Source organism: Lonchura striata, chromosome 30, assembly GCF_046129695.1.
Source record: "Lonchura striata isolate bLonStr1 chromosome 30, bLonStr1.mat, whole genome shotgun sequence".
Classification (NCBI taxonomy): Eukaryota; Metazoa; Chordata; class Aves; order Passeriformes; family Estrildidae; genus Lonchura; species Lonchura striata.
Genome location: NC_134632.1, coordinates 250,826 through 269,574, shown reverse-complemented (window position 1 = coordinate 269,574; position 18,749 = coordinate 250,826). Strand labels below are relative to the sequence as shown.

The following is an 18,749-nucleotide window of genomic DNA, read 5'->3' as shown; positions in this document are numbered from 1 at the left end:
GCAGAGAGGTGAGTCTGGAAGTTCTTCTCCCCTGTGCTGAGATAGGTTTGCAAAAGCTACAGTTTCTTCTGCCTTTTTTTTTTTTTTTTTCCCCTACCCTCTTTTCCTGCCATGCATTTTTCCCTGGTCTGATGAATTTTTAAACAAAACATGGTGAGGAGAGAACAGGAGAGAGGGGAGAAAACCCAGGAGAGGACACGAGGAAAAAACTCTGTTTTCCAAATCAGAGTGATTGCAAGTCGAAGTGAAAATTTAGGTGTGTTTTTAATTTGAAAGTTCCAATTATTTTTAAGTCACTTTATTGACAGGAGAAAATACCTTTCCTAATACTCTTTTCAATAAACTCCAGTTTTACACGTAGAAGTAGTAGTAGTTGGTTGAAAAATACCATGGAATTATGGAAGTAAAAAGCAGCTGCTGTGCTCTGTAATTCCCCCTGGCTGTGCTGGGGGTCAGTGCTCCCTGGTGGTGGGGGGCTGAGGCTGGAGGAGTGGGTGAGATAGACTCCCCTGCGGATGCCTCTGGATGCTTGTCCACCTGTTCACAGGGGATTGTGGGGTTGATCACCTGCACATGGTCACTTTACACAGGGCAGAATGTGGACAGATGTAGTTCCTTGCCTGGTAAGCAAGATGTGGGACTTTGGGGGCAATGGGTCAGAATTTGGTCCAAATTGGAGTCTTCCAGATGAAGAGCTGACTGATTAGTCCTGGAGAAAGTGGAAGAAGGCAAGAGGGAACACAAGGATGAAGAGGAGAGGTGGAGGTAGGAGGGGAGGTTGGCTCACCAAGCTAAGCATCACCAGGGAGCCCATCAGGGCTGCTCCATAAGCCAAGCTCTGACCTGCGAAAGTCATCCGGAGAGTTTGAATTGCCAATGAAATTGTGAGATATTATGGACACCTTTTTATGCCATGCCTTGTCCCTCCAGAAATGTCCCTCCACCATGTCCCACTGATGCCAAGGCCAGGGCCCAGCACTGAGACCAGTCACTCTTGCTGCCTCCATCAGGCCGGGCTGGTTTCTCACAACTGTCACTTTGGCAGGTAGATTGAGTGTTGTTGGAAAACCAGCTGGTTGTTGGAAATCCACTGCTGTCACACTGTGCAGAGCAGAGAGGGCTCCTTGCAGGTCTCATTGTATTTCAGGCTGGAAAAGAAAAAGAAACATTTTGTGGTAATTTTTTCAATGACTTTCCAATTTTTTTTTTTTCTTGGTAAGCTGTCTGCAATCACTTACAGTGTTCCTGAAGGGATTAATTACTCACTGGAGCTCATTGTGTGTATTTCATATTCTGAACTGTTGGATGTGGTATGTGCCTTGGATCGAGCGAGGGGTCACATGGCATTTCTTTTTCCATCCTTTTTCCCTATTCTGTTCTATCTGTCAGGCTCCTGGTGTGAACGCTCCCCATTGCTGCTGCGGTGGGTGCTTGGTCAGCGCGCCGCACGTGATCTGATTTCCCTGCTCTGCGCTGCTTTTTCAAGGGAGTGTAGCCAGAATAAGACAAATTGCTTCCTTGTTTGAGTGACTTTTGGCTGATGCTTTCCCCCCAAGCTGTAGAGTTGGCTCGGCTTCTCTTGCAGCAGTTGTGGCTCTGGGCTGCACATCGTCAGTGCTTGGACAGGCCCCTGGAGCAAATTTGGGGAGAAGAGCTGAAAGCACATTGCAGAGCTGCTTCCCACGGCGAAGAGGGCTTGTGCTGTGCAGGCAGCCATTGCATGGAGCTGAGATATTCTTAGAGGAGATAAATCCCAGCTGCAGCGCTGCCAGGGACCCCTCTGTGCCATCCTTGAAGCGTGGCATTCCCAGGAGGGTCTGCCTGTGGGACAGTGCGTGCTGGCACTTTGACAGCTCAGGGAATGGCATTGTCTCGAGCTTGGCTGGGGATCCCAACTGTCCAAGTTGGAGCTGTAACTCCGTGTGGTCTCAGCATGCTTAAAGGGATCCTGCAGCCTGCAGGGGATGGGGCTTGTCTGTATGTGGGGTCCAGAGGTGAGTGGCTGCTCTCCCATTGTGCCCAGAGACTCATGGCTGCTGTCATCACATGTCACTCAGCCCTTGGTGTTGGCAGGTGCATAGTGAGGGCAGCCACAGGAGCTGCACAGTGGAAAGTCCAGAGGCTCCACTGAAATGCCTCTGATTGGCACTGATGCCTGTTTGGGAACATTTTCCACCCTGTTCATCCCAGGTACTGCCAGGCCCCCAGTAAAATATGGAGTTGTTGGTGGAACAGCAGCTCTTTGCATAGGATAGTAGAGTGTGTCAGCATCCTTTCACTCACTGTAATGCAGGTGGTGGAGGTAAAGCACACTTCCTCCATGCCAGCCCCTACCCCCTGGGGCACCTGGGTAAGGACCAAGTGGTGGCTCCCACAAAGCTGTCTGGTCCCCAGCATGCCCTTCCCTCCTGTGGCACAAATGGATTTCCTGGAGGAGATGGGACCTTCCTTCTCTGCAAATCACCTTTAGTGGGAAAAGCGCAACTCCTGCTCAAGAAAACCTTTCCCTGGTGGCGGGGACTCTCCAAGTGCACTTTGAGAGAGGGAGCAGGTCTGGAAGCAGTTGGAGGATGGTGTGGGCCGACACCAGGAGTGGGGAGCCATCAGTGCTAAGAATAGACAGTTTATCTGCATCCCTCCTCCTGTGAAGGATGCTCGAGGCACTGTGCAGCAATTAACACAAGTTTGTAATAACACTGCTGGTAGATTGGCAGGGCAGCCTTTGGAGCTGGTGTCGGATTTGGCTGAGTATGGATGCAGGAGACTGCTGCTGCTGAGCTTCCCAGCACACACCCAGCATGTCCCTGGCACAGGGATGTGAGGCAGTGTTGTGGGGCAGTGGGGTGCTGGGTGTGGAGCCCCAGGATGGGGAGAGATGTGGGGCTGGTGCTGCTCCTGGCTCCAGTGGGTTAGGTACCTTTCCCAGGGAAGTTTGGAGGAGCAGGTAACAAGGTCAGCAGAGGTAATGGCAATGTTGGTGGGGAGGGGAGCAAGCTGAGGGCTGTAGCAGAGCATGATGCTCTGTACCCCCTGACTGCAGTGAGGGTAGCCCTGGGGAGCTGGCACAGCGGGCAGAGGAGATATTCTGCACTGATCAGAATCACCCCATGCTCTCCACTGAGTTAGCAGGATTCATCATCCCACTTCTGGCGGGAGACCTGGGGAATGCAGGAGGTCATTGTGTTGCTGTAAGAGCTATGGCATCCTCTTCAAGCAATCCTTCTGCCATTCACCATGCACAGTTCCATCTTTGGGAGGGTATAGGGGGTTTGCTTTGGGGTGAACATCACCTGGGCAGCTCATGCTGCAGACTGAAGGGACCCCAAAATCTGTGATATGCGTGTTGGTCTTCGGCCCTGCCTGGGCTGCTATTGCAGATGCTGCCATGATTTTCAGGGTGAACCTTGCCCAGTGCCTGGTATGACCAGCAGCCCTGGGCACCCCAGCAGTGCTCACCCACCCTGCTGCCAGGTGCAGGGAGAGCCCAAGCCTTGCGGGATCCTGGTGATCATATGTGTAGCAGACTTGTTTCCGGCTCCCTGCAGGCTGCTGCTTCTGGTGCCAGAGTGAATTTGGCACCTGGCCCTCCTGCGAGGCTGGGGAGGGGGAGAAGAAAGGCCAAGCCCTCCTCGCCACAGGCAGGAGATTCAATTCTCCCTGGGTGTGCACAAAGACCGTTTATCTCCGGAGCAAAGCCCTGGTAACCACGGGGCAGAGCGGGGCAGAGCGTGAAGGGCTGATTAGGGGCTGTTGGAGGAGGGGTGCTGGGGTCGCGTGCAGGCACTTCCCCTCCCATTTCCAGGGCTTTCCATGCTAATGGCTCCTATTCTCCTCCGTTGTTAGGACGTCACTCACACGCAGCTCCAACGACATCTGTCAAAACACGTCTCCCTCTGTCCTTGGCGCTCCCAGTGAAGAGAGATCCGTTGGCCCCATAATGAGCCTAACATCAATTAATCATCAGCCTTAAAAATTAGCATCGTAGCAGTACATGTTGGAGGAAAACGATTCCCCAGATGGAAGCAAAAATAGCCTGTGTTATCTCCCTCCTCCCGCGGGATGTGGTAACAATAGATCTACTAACAAGCCTGGAACTCGTTAGCTGGGTTTGCCTCCGACGTGCTCTGCCTCCTGCCCAGTCTCTTCTCTCCATGGGCTATTGAGGGACCCTCTTGTGCAAGGGCTGATGACCTACCCTGGGGTCTGGCCCTGCTGTCAGCTGGACCCTCATGGTGCACATCCCCCAGGCTTTGCAGAGAGCCCAGGGTGTGTTTGCAATCCTGAGCCTCTTCCTGAAGCTGTGTTTGGAGGGGAGCAGCTGTTCCAGGATCTCCCTCTTCTGGAGTGAAGGATGCTCCTCCCTGGGTGGTGTTGCTGGGCTGAGATGGGGGTTCAGCCAGTGCCTCGAGGACATGTCCCACTCAGGGAGAGCTGTCCCTTGTCCCTCTCCAGAGTGAGAGCTCTGAGGACTGCTGGTGCTCACAGCTTGGTGAGTGCCAGCTCCGATATTCAGGAGCTCGGCAGTGGGCTGGAGGTTTCCAGAGACGCTCTGTCTGGGGAATGACTGGGGCACCTTCTCTGGAGGCTCACAATGAGCTGCTCTTTGTGCCTGTGCCATGCTGGGATTTTCCATGCTCGGAGCTGCTCTTCCTTGCATCCAGGAGAGCTGTAACCCCAGAGAGCAGCTCTGCCACCTGTGGCCGTTTGCCACTCTGATTGCCCACCCCAGGTTCTTGGGAGATGAAGAGCCCCCATCACCAGCTGTGTTTTGGGTGCATTTGAGTGTGCCTGATGTTTCAGTGTGGAGCAGCTCTACCGGCTGCCAGGGAAGCTGAGGAAGACATTTTACATTCCTGCTGGAGACACATGAGGACTCTTTGGCTGATCTGGTGATGGACAGACAGACCAAGTGTCTACCAGAGCCCAGCTGAGGCTGGGGGGAATTATGTTTGCAACGCATTGCTCTGCACAAAGCTCTCAGTCACAAGGCAAGGGGGACAAAAGGCTCCCTGTTTGCTCTGTCCCAGTGGGTGCAATTCCAACAGTTAAAAAGCAAATGTGAGTTGTTTGTGTCTGTGAATATAAAGCTTCCCCAAGCATGGCTGTATTCTGCCTGGGAATGGGAAATTTGGCTCTGCTAATGACTGTTCTACAAAACAGAGCCAACTCAAGCCAAGAGCTGCCCAGTCAGGCCCTTCTCCGCCTGCCCTGGTGCAGGGATGCAGGCTGGGGAGGGGAGAGGCTCTGGGGACTGATAAATGCCCTTTCAGCCAGACCTGGGCAACTAGTGGAAAGGGATGAGTGTGAGGACCTTGACGTGTTGTATGCAGGGGTGACTGCCACCCTTGAGCACCCTGCCAATGCCTGGAACCTTCTCCCATGCCCAAGGGATTAATTTTCATCAACAACAGGGAGCCCCAGGCAGGGGTACATCAGATCAGATTTGGGGCATCTGATTGAGAGTCCCAGAGCTACTGTCACAGGGGCCTGGAATGAGGGTGAGTCTGGGAGGAATGACTGAATCACATGCTGCACCTGGGCTTGGGGTGTGGATGCATCCACACTGTCTCCAGGGGTGATCCCCAGCATTGATGGGGCTGTTGGGATGGCATTGGTGCTGATGAAGAACATACCCTGTGTCTGCCTGCCTGTGACTGCCCTGGTGGCCTGTGGTGCTTGACCCCCATGTCTGTGACAGCCAAGCTGCGCCGAGCACAGCCCATGGGCATCTCCTCCTCCCTAGCTGCTCCTGCATTTCCCCATCCTCGCCTTGGCTCTTTGGGTCACTTGACCTTTGGAGAAGGGCTGTACATGGTGAGCGAGGATCATTATGGGGTTAGGACCCCATAATGGGGTGGCTGTGGCCTGCACAGGTCATGTGTCCTCCCTTCCCTGCAGGGAACCCAGATTGGTCCTTGATACGCTGTAAGCAGTGGGTGCAGGATTCCCCGTGCACCCACATCCCCCCTCCTCCACCAGGCAAAGCTCGGAGTGAGAGCTGGTGATGTCCCCAGATGCAGGGCACATCTGGAGGGCACCAAAGCAGTGAAGTGAAGGGCTGATTTGTGCTATAGAAACCCGCAGTTCCTTCCTTTGATCCTCTGAATCAGCCCATTGCCTTCCTCATATAAAGCCCCATTTATCTCCGCTGTTCCCAGTAAGTTTGAAGGCGGTCGTGGCTCGTGGCTCCTCGGCAGCAGTAAGGAGCCTGGCTTTCTCTTCTGCTGAAGCAGAATCAGGTGAAATCTCTATGGCAACTGGCAGATGACAGGGAGTCTTGTTGCCTTGGAAATGAGGCAAGGCAAAAAAAAAAAAAAACCCACCCAAAAAGAGCCATCTGGAATTTTGAATTTCCACAATGTCCAACCTGTGTCTGGTGATGCGTGGGGAGCGTGAACCCGCTGCTGCCGGCTGCTCCAGGGCCTCTGTGCCGGGACCTGGCTGTGCTGTTACGCCTCACCCTGGGGAATTAGGGCTTTTTTCCATTTCTTTCCCACTTTTTAGCTTTTTTTGCACAGGATTTGCAGCACTGCCCTGACCATCTGCTGGTGGCTGTGGGAAAGGTGTTGCGTTTGGGTTGTTTGGGGTGCTGAAACCAGGCTGGACACAGCTGTGCCTTGTTGGGGGCCAGCATGGCACAAGCACACTTCGGTGATGTAGAACTGTGAGGAGAATGGCAGGCTCCAGGGCAAACTGAGGCATGGAGTGTGTGTGACCAGTCTGACCCTCCTCTGTCAGCTTAGCACGGACCCCAGGTGCAGTGACCACTGATGACACCGTCTCTCTGTTCCCAAGGCCTTGGGGCTGTCAGCAGGGAGTTAGTGTCACCATGTGTGACTGCTGCTGTGTGTGCCAGTGGCCAGAGGCTTGGGGCATCCCTTGGAGCATGGATTTGGCCTGTTAACCTACCATCCCCCTGCTTCCCAAGCTGCATGGATTATTTTGGAGACCGATGGTGCTGGGGACAGGGGTGCTGGGGTGCTCCCAGCTCCTCTGATGTTTTCAGGAGCAACTTTGGAGGCAGGTGTGGCTCTGGGATGAGTTGTGCCTTGTGCAGGGTCTGTCCCAACAGTGGGGATTTTGGGCTCCCCCAGCTCATCAGCACAGAGGAACAGAGGGCAGCACAGAGGTGGAATGCCTGGACATGGAGCAGCTAGAGGCTCTGGATCTGGAAAAGGAACTGTGGTTTGGATGTGCAGGTGGGGTGGTGTGGGGCCAAGCACAGCATCCATTGAAAGAATAACCCACAAATGGGCTGGAGGCCCAGTTTGGATCTCTCTAGTGGATTCACTTGGAAACTTGTGTATGGGAGAGACCCAATTAAGTAGATTTATGGCTGTTCTAGCCTGAGAAAGTCTGAATCCCTTTTAAAAGCTTGGCTCACTGGAGCCAGACGGGGTCCAGGCTCCAGGTCTCTCAGCCCTGCCCTTGTTATGAGCAGTGATTCGCAAGGCTTAGCAGCCATGATTGCCCCTAAAAGTGCTGATTCGGCTCAAGTCCCAGCCTGTCATTGCTGCACAGCTGCTTATTGTCTGCTCCCACCTTCCAGCAGGGAGATGGTGGCCCCCTCCCACAGCGTGGGGCTGCCCCACCTGCACTGGTGGCAGTGGTGGGGATGGTGGTAGTGATGGGGATGGTGTGGTGATGATGGCAGTAATGATGACTGCAGTGGTGGGATGTTGACAGTGATGGGGATGGTGGGGTGACGGGGATGATGGTGGTGATGGGGATGGTGGTGGTGATGATGACTGCAGTGGTGGGGATGTTGGCAGTGATTAGGGTGGTGGTGGTGATGGTGACTGCAGTGGTGGGGATGTTGGCAGTGATGAGGATGCTGGTGGTGATCATGGCAAAGCTGATGACTACAGTGGTGGGGTGCAATGATAGAGTCAGGGAGTGCAGGCAGGGAATTGGCTTCCTCCTCCTCTGCAGCCACTGTTGGAGCCTCCCACAGAGCCCTGTCATTTTGAAGAACGGTCCACCAACATGTGAGATGTGGGGTGGCTGTACCAAACTGGAGTCCTGTCACCTCTCTGGCTCCACAGGGGCTGGTGCTCCTTGGGGGACACGGGCTTTGCAGGACACATGCTACTGCCACAGTGCTACCCACTGTACCCCCATTGTCTCCCCCAAGACTTGCTGCTGGCCTCTCTTCCCTCAGCCAGGGGCAAGTGCAGAACCTGCTGGGCTGTGTCCAACCTCATCCCACACCCTTGCAGGGCTACATGCAGGGCAGCATCATGTGCAGAGGCCAGCCTGCCTTGGTGAAGTCACAGAAGGGGACCTCAGATATCTGCAGCTTCCCCTGCACATCCCCAGCACCAATGGCAGGAGGCTGTGCTTCCATATCCATGGGGAGTAGCTCCTCTGGCTCCATCAGCTGAGGGGCTGCTGCTGTCTTTCAGGGAATGGTGGCCAGGCTTTCCCCATCCATCTGCCTGGGGTCAGCAGAGCACCAGTCAGCTGTCCAGGTACCCTGGTACCCCAATACCAGGGTGCTGTGTGACCCTGTCCCTGCCCGTCGGGGAGCAGGACCCTCTCCTGACACTGCTGCAGAGGATGCAGGGCTGGCAGCCAGCTTTCTGCTCACACCAATGAAAGTAATAAAACCAGGAGTGCTAATGTACCTACTGCCTTCTTCTGGGTGGGGCAGCAGGTTTGCAGGAAAGAGTGTGGTGCTTTTGCAGGGCACTGAGCAAGCGTGGAAGACATTCTCTGCCCAGCTTGGGTGCCCTGGGACATCTCCAGAGAGAGAGCGGTGATTTGGGGCTACTGATACATCCATGATGGGAGCACGTAGGAATTGCAGGGATGGGGCTTGAGCTGGAAAACAAGGCCAACACTGCAGACTTGGCAGTCACCCCACAGAACTCTGTTAGCCATCTCCACTGCTCATCCTTCCTGTTTGGGGGAAAAGACAGTTAAGCCCCAAGCAAGAATTGCAGGTTGTGACCATCCCCCTGCCCAGCCATCCAGGAATGGGAATCAGAGCTGGATGTAATAATGCAAGATAAAGCCATTTACTCCATTCAGGAAGACTCTGCTGGTGGCACACCCAGACGCTGGTGATGGAGTTGCAGGCTGCAGGGTGTGAGTGTGGAACCCATAGGGCTCAGTCAAGTTCACACTGGGTGCTGGATTTCCCCTCGGGTGGTCTCCGAGTGCCAGATTGGAAGGTTTTCTAGAAAAACCAACAAAACACTGCCTGTGCTGATTCATTCATAAACAGGACTGGGGGCAGAGGCTGGGGCAGATGGAGGGAACACTGTGAGTCTGCTCTAGGGTTCATGGAGCCAGAGAGTGCAGCAGGGCTGGAGGAGGCTCACAGCCCCATGAGAATGGGTTTTATTGCAGAGTTTATTAGTGGATTTTTCAATGCACTGGAAGGAATTGAGCAAGCAGTTAGAAATGTTTTCCAGCTTGGGGAAATTCGTTACAGCTACTGTGTAATAGGGGCCCACCGGAATGACTCAGGAACACCACGCAGCCTTTCTTGGTGAATTCCTGCTTGCTGTTGAAATCTTTACTGGGCCAACAGGAGTCCTTTCCCAGTTGGATCCTCTGAAATGAGACCAGTTGGGTCACAGGGGGCAAGAAGACAGGTGTGAGTGCCATGCTCATGCTGAATGCAGACAGTGCACCCATGCAAACCTGGCACCTTTGTGCCAGTGTTGGTATCATGTCCTGCTGTCCCACTGCCTGCATATGGACACAGGGCACGTGTGCAAGGTCACAGGCATAAGTGATAAGTGATACTCATGCACAAGTGCATCTTTCTGCAGGCTTTTTCTGCCACATGGCCCCCACATGAATAATGCAAACACACACACACATACACACACACGCGCACGCGTGAGTTTCTGTGCTAAGGCACATGGGGCACACATGTCCCACGGATGCAGCCCTGCCTCACCCCAGTGGGGGCTGGTGGCCACATGCTTCTTTGAAATGAGCTGTCAGAGCCATTTGGAGTTGATTATTTCCTCATTCCTTGACGTACTTGGCCACGTCGGCAGCACCCGGCTGCGGGGCCGGGGCTGCACCCCGACACGTGGACAAAGGAACTGCCACTGCTTGCTCTGGGAGGTGGCAGGGAGAGCTGGACATGAGCACAGCCTGGAGCTCCCTGGTCTTTTCCAGCCATGGTTCTGTGCTGCCCGTCACAGTCAGACTCACAGCAAACAGTGCTGTGCCCTGAGCCAGCTATTCCAGCACAGCTCTCTCCTTGTCCCTCCTCCTCTTCTTCCTCCTTGGCTGCCTCTGGCCCTGTATCCCACCTTGCAGATGCTCCTTCTTGTGGTGATGGTACCTGCTGCTGCCCCAGCTTGGCCAGGCAGGAGATGGGGGCGATGGGCACTGCGTGGGTCAGGGCCAGGTGCCCACAGTGCCAGCTTGCTGAGTGTGTGTAATGTGGTGGTCAGCACTGGAAGCCATGCCCAGGGCGTGCTGCAGGTGCGGGGGTGGTTGGGGGTGGGCTGAGGCTTCTTGCCTCAGTTTCCTCGAGTGCCAAATGGAGCTTGTATCATATTTGCTGATGTTGAAGAGAGCACCGAAATGGCTTAGTTGAGAAAGGAGTGTTGAGTGAGAGCTCTCAGCTGAGTGAGAGTTGCTCAAGCACAGTAGAGCAACTGAAAGCCAGCCTGGCACAGGGGCAAATGATTTGGGCAATGGGCTCTGTGGCCTCCCGGTACAGGGCCTGGGGACAGTGGCTGCATCTCATGGCTGCCCTGTGCATGGTCAGAACAGGGGGCAAAGGGCCAGAGCCAGCACGCCCCTCTGTAACAGCAGGATGGTCAGAGCCTGGAGAGCAGTGGGATCAGCTGAGGGGATGCAGGCCAGCCTGGGACTGGGGCAGGGAGACATCAGTCCCTGGCTCTGCAGCTCCAGTGAAGTGGGGAGTGCTGTGGAACACATCCCAGCCATAGCTGCTGGGAAACTGAGCCTGGCCTAGGCCGAATGTCTGACTGACCCCGCCATGGCATGGGCTGAGCTTTCTCTGCTGCTCCGTGCTCCAGCAGCTGGAAACATCTGGCTGCACAAGCTTGCTAAATCGATGTGAGGAGGAATCCAGCGCTCTCCTGCTGTTCCCACACTTCAGCCTCTCCCAGTGGCTCTGGTTTCAACTCAGCTCTGGCATACAGTGACTTGGTGAGCTCCGAGCCAGCTCGTGGCCCCTTGCTGCCCCTGGGGAACAGACTGCGGGAGTCCCTGTGTCACCACCAGGACAGCACTGTGGGGGCAGATGGTGGCACTTCAGTGCTAGCAGCAGGATGTACGCCAGAGGTGGGTGAGCAGCTCTTCCAGTCTCAATTTGGCCCTTTCCAGGATGAGAGTTGCTGCTTTTCCTGGAGTCCAGAGTGACCTGGACTGTCACCCAAAAACTGGGGTGATGTCATCCAGGCATGGGTGACGAATGGGGCAATGGATGAAGCTGGGGACGTGGGTCAGTGCCATTGTCCTGGAACTCCTGTCCCAGAGCCCTGGGATGTTGCTTATTTGCCACTGGTGCCCCAGCAGCAGAGCAGGGCAGGGGAGGTGGTGCCCCTGTGCCGGCCCCTCAGTCGGGGCAGCTGGGGACACAGCGCAGGCTCGCCCCTGCTCCTTGCACTGGGAGGCTGGAGCAGCCCCGCTGGCAGAGGCGCCCGGGGAGGAGGCAGCGCCAGGCCCAGCTGGCTCTGTGCCCAGGGGAACGGCTGCGGGTGGCCATGGGGGAGGCAGACGGGGTTTTGGGATGGAGCCATGCCCGGGAGGAGCACACTGCCGAGCTGGCAGGGTGGGAGCCACTGCCAGCACCAGGGGACAACACTGACTCTTCATCCCGTCCCTCTCTGTCCTGCCCCAGCACGCAGGGACATGGCACTGCTAGGGTGTGCGTGGCACCTTCTCTGGCTGCGGGAGCTGGGTCTGGGTGACAGCACCCACTGAATGGGGCCAGGGTGAAGGAGCTGGAGGTGCTAAAGTCCTTTACTGCATGGAGACCAGCCTGGGGACACTGGTGGTTTTGTATTGCTGTTCCCTGAGGTTCAAGGAGCCCAAATCTCCCATTGCCCTACACACTGCAGTGTGGGACCTGAACACAGGTTCCAGCCCTGCCGTTTCAAGCCTGAAAATCCATCTTTGCAGGCAACTTGAGGGCAGGACCTTGCAGCTTTGAGGTGCCAACATGATCCTTTCTGCCTGCCCCACCAGACAGGCATGGTGTTCCCTTGTCCCTGGCTGCAGAGCAAGGTGGGTGCCACCCTTCAGCACTGAGGGCATCTCAAGCCTCTCCTGCACCCTGGTTCCATGTGTGCAGCCATCTTGGATGCATCCCCCTCCTGTACTGCCTGTGCATCCCCATCCTGTGGCTCTGGGGACAACTTGGAGCTTCTGTGCCTTTGATTAACTCCTCCACTGGTGCAATGGATGAAGCTGCGGATGTGGGTCGGTGCCATTGGAATATGCACTTGGAGCTTCTATGCGTTTGATTAACTCCTCCAATCTCCACAGTGGAGATTTAATAATGAGTTAATAATGACTTGTGTCCTGCTCAGCCTTGTGTCCTGAGGTTCTGGGAGCTGGACTGGGGTGATTGGACACATGCAGGGATAGGTGTCCTTATGTTCTGATGTGGCTGATCACATTGGGTGCCCTGTGGGCTCACCAGCCCTTTTACCTCATCTACAACTGACTTTAACCTGCTTGATTGAACCCGTCTCATCAGGGTTGTTCCTGCTTGTCACCCTCTTCCAGGTTCATGGGTAAATCAGGGCTGCTTCACTGGTCTGAGGTGCTCCTGCCCAGGCAGGTGGGCAAGGGGAGCCTGGGGATGGGGCAGCGCCCACGGGTGCTGCCTGAGGTGTGGCCAGAGTGTGATGGGGACAAGGAACACACAAGGAGCCCTGCTTGAGCACGGGCATGTGGTGTGCCTTTGTGGGAAGCTGCTGAGGTGAGTGCTGGCAGTGTCCCCCATCCTCATGTCCCTGCAGTTCACATGGTGCCGGTGCCATTGAAAATCCTGAAGCGCTGGTTGCCACGTTACATTAGGAGGAGCCACATCCCATGTCCCTGACGCCTGTTGTCACTGCAGATCCAGGGCAGGCTGCAGCTGAAAGGCCTGAAATCAGGGATCAAAGCCACAGTGGCACGGCTGTTAGTGCCCGGGGTGCACGTGAATGAGACAGGGACTTGGGGCTGGAGCCATGGCCCTGAGCCCACAGCACTTCTGGGGCTATGCCAGGAGTGATCTCCTCCTCTGTGCAGGTGTCTGTGGTCTTACACGTCCGTGCAGGTGTCTCTGGGCAGTGTGCACACATTTGTGTGTGCAGGTGTACATACGTGTATGTGGACATGCCTGTATATATCTGCACATGTGCACCGGTGGTTGTGATGTGGGTAGATGCACATGCTCATGTGCATTTTGGGAGGTGCATGGCTCTGTATGTGTGTACACACCCATGTTGTGGGTGTGTACACCTGAAGAAGTCCCAGGGCAGACAGAGCTTGGGAATCCTCAGCTCTGGGCTGTGCCTGTGGGGGCTCAGTCCCACCAGCTGCTCCAGCCTTGCACAGAAGCAGCCACTCCTTCATGAGTGGGGCTCAGTGTTCTCCAACCCCCAGCCTCCCCTCGGTCCCACTGGCTTCACACCAAGTGATGCTGCTCCAGCACTCATGTTCCCAGGCTGGAGCAACCCTGGGGCCTGGGGGATGCAGGGGCAGGTTTGGGGACATTCTTCCAGGACTGCTGCTCCTGTCACCTGAGTGGGTCCTGTGGTCCCACTTGGTCTCTGCCAGCTCATCCTTTCTGGACTAGACATAACCATCCCAGCTGCATGCTTGGTAGTGGCATTTCAGGGTAGTGCAGCTCCAGCCTGGTGCCAGATTTGCCCTGTTCCTTCCTGATGGGCAGAGCCAGGGCTGTTAGTCATGCCACAGGCAGAGGGTTGCTCCATCCATCCATCCATCCATCCATCCATCCATCCATCCATCCATCAATCCATCATCCATTCCTTTAAAGCCTTCACCTTGTCTCTCCACAGACCCTGAGTCCCAGAGGAAGAGGACAGTGCAGAATGTACTGGACCTACGTCAGAACCTGGAGGAGACCATGTCCAGCCTAAGGGGCTCTCAGGTGTCTCACAGGTGAGGCCCCAGCACTGGACCCCCAATCTCTTCCCCACAGTCAGTATCCTTCCTGGGGCAGATGGGAAGCAGCTCTGCTCCTGGTGAGGGCCATGTGGGTGGAAGGAAATCAGCAGTGCTTTGTGACCTGGGGACCCTGTGCATGGAGGTTTGGAGAGAAGCCCCCAAATTTGTGGGGTGTCGTGTGGTGCTGCAGCAGAGTGCTGTTCCCAAAAGTGCTCTGGGACAGCAAAGGCTGGGGAGTGGTGCCAGTGAGGGGAGATGACAGAGCAGAGAGATGGTGTGAGGTATGTTCCCAGTGGTCAGGTGACCCTGAATGGACCATCAGAGGTGAAGATATCACTTGTACCCACCCTAGTTTGCACCAGAGGCTCCATCACTATCTGTGACTTAGTTTTTCTTCTCTGTGTAGGATGATGATGGAGGAACTCTCAGCCAGAGCCCAGGAGCAGAGGTGGGGGTACCCTGAGCTGCCCTGCCCAGACAGGAGCGAGGGAATGGTGGGGATGGGGTCAGGGTGAGCACTGCGTGGACAACTAGAGCACAGTGTCTGTGCTTAGGGGGCTCTGACACATGTCTGGGACTGCCTGTGTCCCCCTGGGTCATTCTTGAGATCTTGCATGGTTTCTGCTTCACTCTGGATTTGCAAGGTTGTGTGGGTGTCAGCCGGTTGGGAAAGTGGAGATGCGGGAACATCCTTCTCCTGGAGTGTGTTGCCACCTCGTGGTCTCCCTCGATCCTGTTTTTGTCTTGGAAGGGACAAAAAGCAGCAGCTTCCTCCCACCTTTCACCCACCATTCACCATTACAGACCTTCCCGTGTCACCCCTCAACCAGCCTTGTCCAGGAGGAAGCAGCCCTTTGATTTCCCTCTTCATCATCTGATATTTCTAGAGCTTGCTTGCCCTTGCTGTGCTTCCTGGATGTTTTCTGAGCCAGGAGCAGCAGAGAGTTGTGGCAGTGGGATTTGCATGGGGCCACAGCAATATTTTCTGAGCTGGCCATTTCCTGAAATGATCCATTACAGCTCTGCCATCCCTTTGCCCGGTGCAGGAGCTGGGTCAGAGCCCAGCACTGCTCATGCCAGCCAGGGCTGCGGTGTGCTCATTTCACTTTCATCAAGCAAAAAGTGTCAAACTCCACCCCCCTCCTCACCCCAGTGCTCAGCTCCTTCAGAAATCCTTCTCAGCTCAGGTCTTAGGAAAATAGGGCAAGGATATTAAGGGTGATTAAATTAGCATTGCTGGTGGGATTTGACTCTTCACTATCACTTCCTTTTCTTGATGAGCTGTGAGTACATCACATGGTGGATACCTCAGCTGCATTCCTGCCATGGAGAAAAATGGCTATGGATAGCCCAGGGATCCCTACCCCTGCACTCTGTCCCTTTCAGCAGGACTTAAACATGTGAAGATCTTCCCTCTTATCTCATGACAGATGAATTTATTTGGAAGCTTTTTTTATTCCAATAGCTCACAGCAGCCTCGGCAATTCCCTGTATCCCTCCAGGAGCTCCTCTGCGGCTGTGAGCCAGATTTTCCTTTCCCAAAGCTGTGTCAGCTCTTCCCTGGTACGTTGTAATTACACACGTACCCACTCATTCTGCTCTTGGGAACACTTCCTACAAGTCTGTCCAATACAGATGTCATCTGCAAGTCCTCTGGATGTGCCTGCATTGCTGGTGTCCTGTAGATGCTTTGGGCTCTCTCTTTATTCATTCCACAAACTATTCCTCAAATTTCTCTTGTTATCCTCACTGTGTTCTTCCATCCAGTGGCTGAGGGCTCAGTCTTTGCTGTTGCCTTGTTAGCACAGTGTTATTCCTGAAAGATGTAACCATACTCCTGGCAGCAGAGCTGCATGAACATCCTTGGGGCTTAGAGAATCATGAAATCACAGAGTCACTGAGGAGGCTCAGTGGACACTTGGAGGACACTTGAAGAAAGTCTCTAAGATCATCAAGTCTAACCATTTCCTCAGCACTGCTGTGTTCACCACTACACCATGTTCCCAAGAGCCACATCCACACATTTTTTAAACACTTCCAAGGATGGTAACTCCACCAGTGCCCTGGGCAGCTGTGCCAGTGCCTGACCACCCTCTGAGGAAATAAATCTTCTCCAATATCCAACCTAAACCTCCCCTGGCACAACTCCCCTGGCACATTTCCTCTCCTCCTGTCCCTTGTTTCCTGGGAGCAGAGCCTGACTCCTCCCCAGCTCCTGGCTCCTGTCAGACAGTTGTGGAGAGCCAGAAAGTCCCTCCTGAGCCTCCTTTTCTCCAGGCTGAGCCCCCCCAGCTCCCTGTGCTGCTCCTGGTGATCCAGACTCTTCCCCAGCCCTTCTCTGGAAATGTTCCAGCTCCTCAATGTCTTTCTTGTCATGAGGGGCCCAGAACTGAACCCAGGATTTGAGGTGAAGCTTCTGTTTCTCCTGCTCAGCGACATGGTTGGCTCTGTCTGAGCTGCCGGGAGCACATCCTCAAACAGCCTTTGTGCTGCCGACAAAAACAAAACCCTTTTAGCTGCCCCCTTTAGTTCCGCTTTAACAAACTTCCTAGTTTTTTTTTATGTAGTTCCCTGTTTTAGATTCAATGCTGCAGCCCGGGTTTGGCTTCGGGTGCTCCTGCAGGAATGTTTAATCCAAGCTAGGGAATAATTTACTGATACTAGTGTTTGGAGCCAATTTGAGGACTGTGGGTTCCCAAGGAGCTGCTCCAAGAAGTAATAGTTTCTCATTACTAAATTTAGTTTTAGAATCACAGTTTGCCCAAAATACACCCCGAGAGGCACAGGGAGTGACGGAACTCCCCATTTCTGAAGCACTCACAGGCTCTGGGCTGGCTGCAGAGCACTGTGCTTGTGGGCAGCCCCTGGGGCTGGGCAGCCCTCTCTTGTGATCATCTTTTCTGCCCAGATGTTGGGGGTTCAGTCTACAGGGGTTCAGTGTGAGGTGCTGCTGCAGGGACTGGTCCCAGGTCTGTCCCTTGGCGTTCTTTCACTCACAGCCTCCACTCCCTGGCATGGCCCACCTTCATATTCCCTGAGATTGGTGCCACCACCCCACCTTGTCCTGTCCTGGGTCTGATGTGATCTTGAGCTGCAGATGTTGAAGTGTGGGGGAGAAGTGGCTGAGCAGAAGCAGCCCAGACACGGGGGAGCATGTCCAGGCTTTCCACTAAAGGTGCCCTATTAGATGAGTTCAGCACAGCTGGATTTTGGGGCTGGAGCAGGTCTCCAGAATAGAGCTGACCCCTCTCCCAGGTGTGTTTGCCACCAGTCCTGGTGGCACCCCTGGCCCTGCTCTGAGGTGGATGGACAGGGCTGTGGTAGAGTGTTGCCTTTGTAGACTGACTAGAGCACAGAGCCCCCATCACACCCACTGTCCTATTCCACTGTCCCTGGGGAGATATGGGCATCACTAAACACTGTAGTGTGCATGTCCCAGCGAGTCCTGGACTGTGGGACACTAGGCTGGCAGCACGCAGGGAAGAAGGGGACTGTCCCTTGCCAGCTGACATGGAGGGGGTCCAGGACAGACAGTGTCCCTGCATCCACAGGCTTGGGAGCCTCTGGCCTTGCCTGGCTGCCTCAAAATGGTCATTTTTAGTATCTGAGCACTTGCAGACCCAGTTCCAGGGGAGCGGGGCAGAGCACAGATCTCCACTATCCCCTGTGCCCTGCCCTAACTCCCTGACTGCCTGTCCTCGCAGCTCCCTCGAGATGACCTGCTATGACAGTGATGAAGCCAACCCACGGAGTGTCTCCAGCCTCTCCAACCGCTCGTCCCCTTTGTCCTGGCGCTACGGGCAGTCCAGCCCTCGCCTGCAGGCCGGGGACGCGCCATCGGTCGGGGGCACCTGCCGCTCCGAGGGCACCCCGAGCTGGTACACGCACGGGGAGCGAGCGCACTACTCGCACACCATGCCCATGCGCAGCCCCAGCAAGCTGAGCCACATCTCCCGCCTGGAGCTGGTCGAGGCGCTGGACAGCGACGATGTGGAGCTCAAGTCGGGGTACATGAGTGACAGTGACCTGATGGGGAAGACGCTGACGGAGGATGATGACATCACCACGGGGTACGTGCCCGTGCGGGGAGTTGTGCCCGGACTGGGGCTCTCCAGGAGGTTTCACCCGCTCCTGTTTGGGTGGCAGTGCAGGAACACCTGGCACAGGGCGGGTGGATGGAGTGGTACATAGGTTACAGCCAGTCTGGTTAGGATTGGATCATGTCCCCACATCCCAGGATATGCTTTTCTGCTAGCAGTGCTGTTGGTGTTCGGCCAGCTGGGTCTTCTTGAGGCTGATGGGCTCCTGAGCCAGAATGAGCTGCTCTCCCAGCATGTGGGAAGTGTCCAGCTTGATCTGAGTGTTCCTGGAGCAGGGAGCTGAGAAAAGTGCATTGTCTGTAGCTGCAGAAGCCCTGAGCCACAGTCCTGCTGGGGTGAATGCTGCTGCTTTCAGAAGTGCTCTTCAGTTTACACCAGTCAGTCTGAGTGGCTTCCTGTGACCCAGGCACTGTGAGGATGTCCTGTGGGACTCCTGGTGTCCATGGTGGGACAGGCTGGGTTAGATCTCAGCACCCAGTGAGAACTGGGCACCGAGGTGTCACTGCTGATGGATGACTCCAC

General features: G+C 55.1%; 1 protein-coding gene across 3 annotated transcripts in view; it reads left to right on the top strand.

Moving 5' to 3' along the window:
• The window catches only part of NAV1 (neuron navigator 1), a 73,971-nt gene that overhangs the window by 29,999 nt on the left and 25,223 nt on the right, over positions 1-18,749 (top strand). For all 3 annotated transcript variants that reach the window (XM_077789046.1, XM_077789045.1, XM_021527669.2), the window contains 2 exons: positions 14,019-14,121; positions 17,832-18,197. In XM_077789046.1, coding sequence (XP_077645172.1) covers positions 14,019-14,121; positions 17,832-18,197 — 469 coding nt within the window. The remainder of the gene's footprint in view (positions 1-14,018; positions 14,122-17,831; positions 18,198-18,749) is intronic.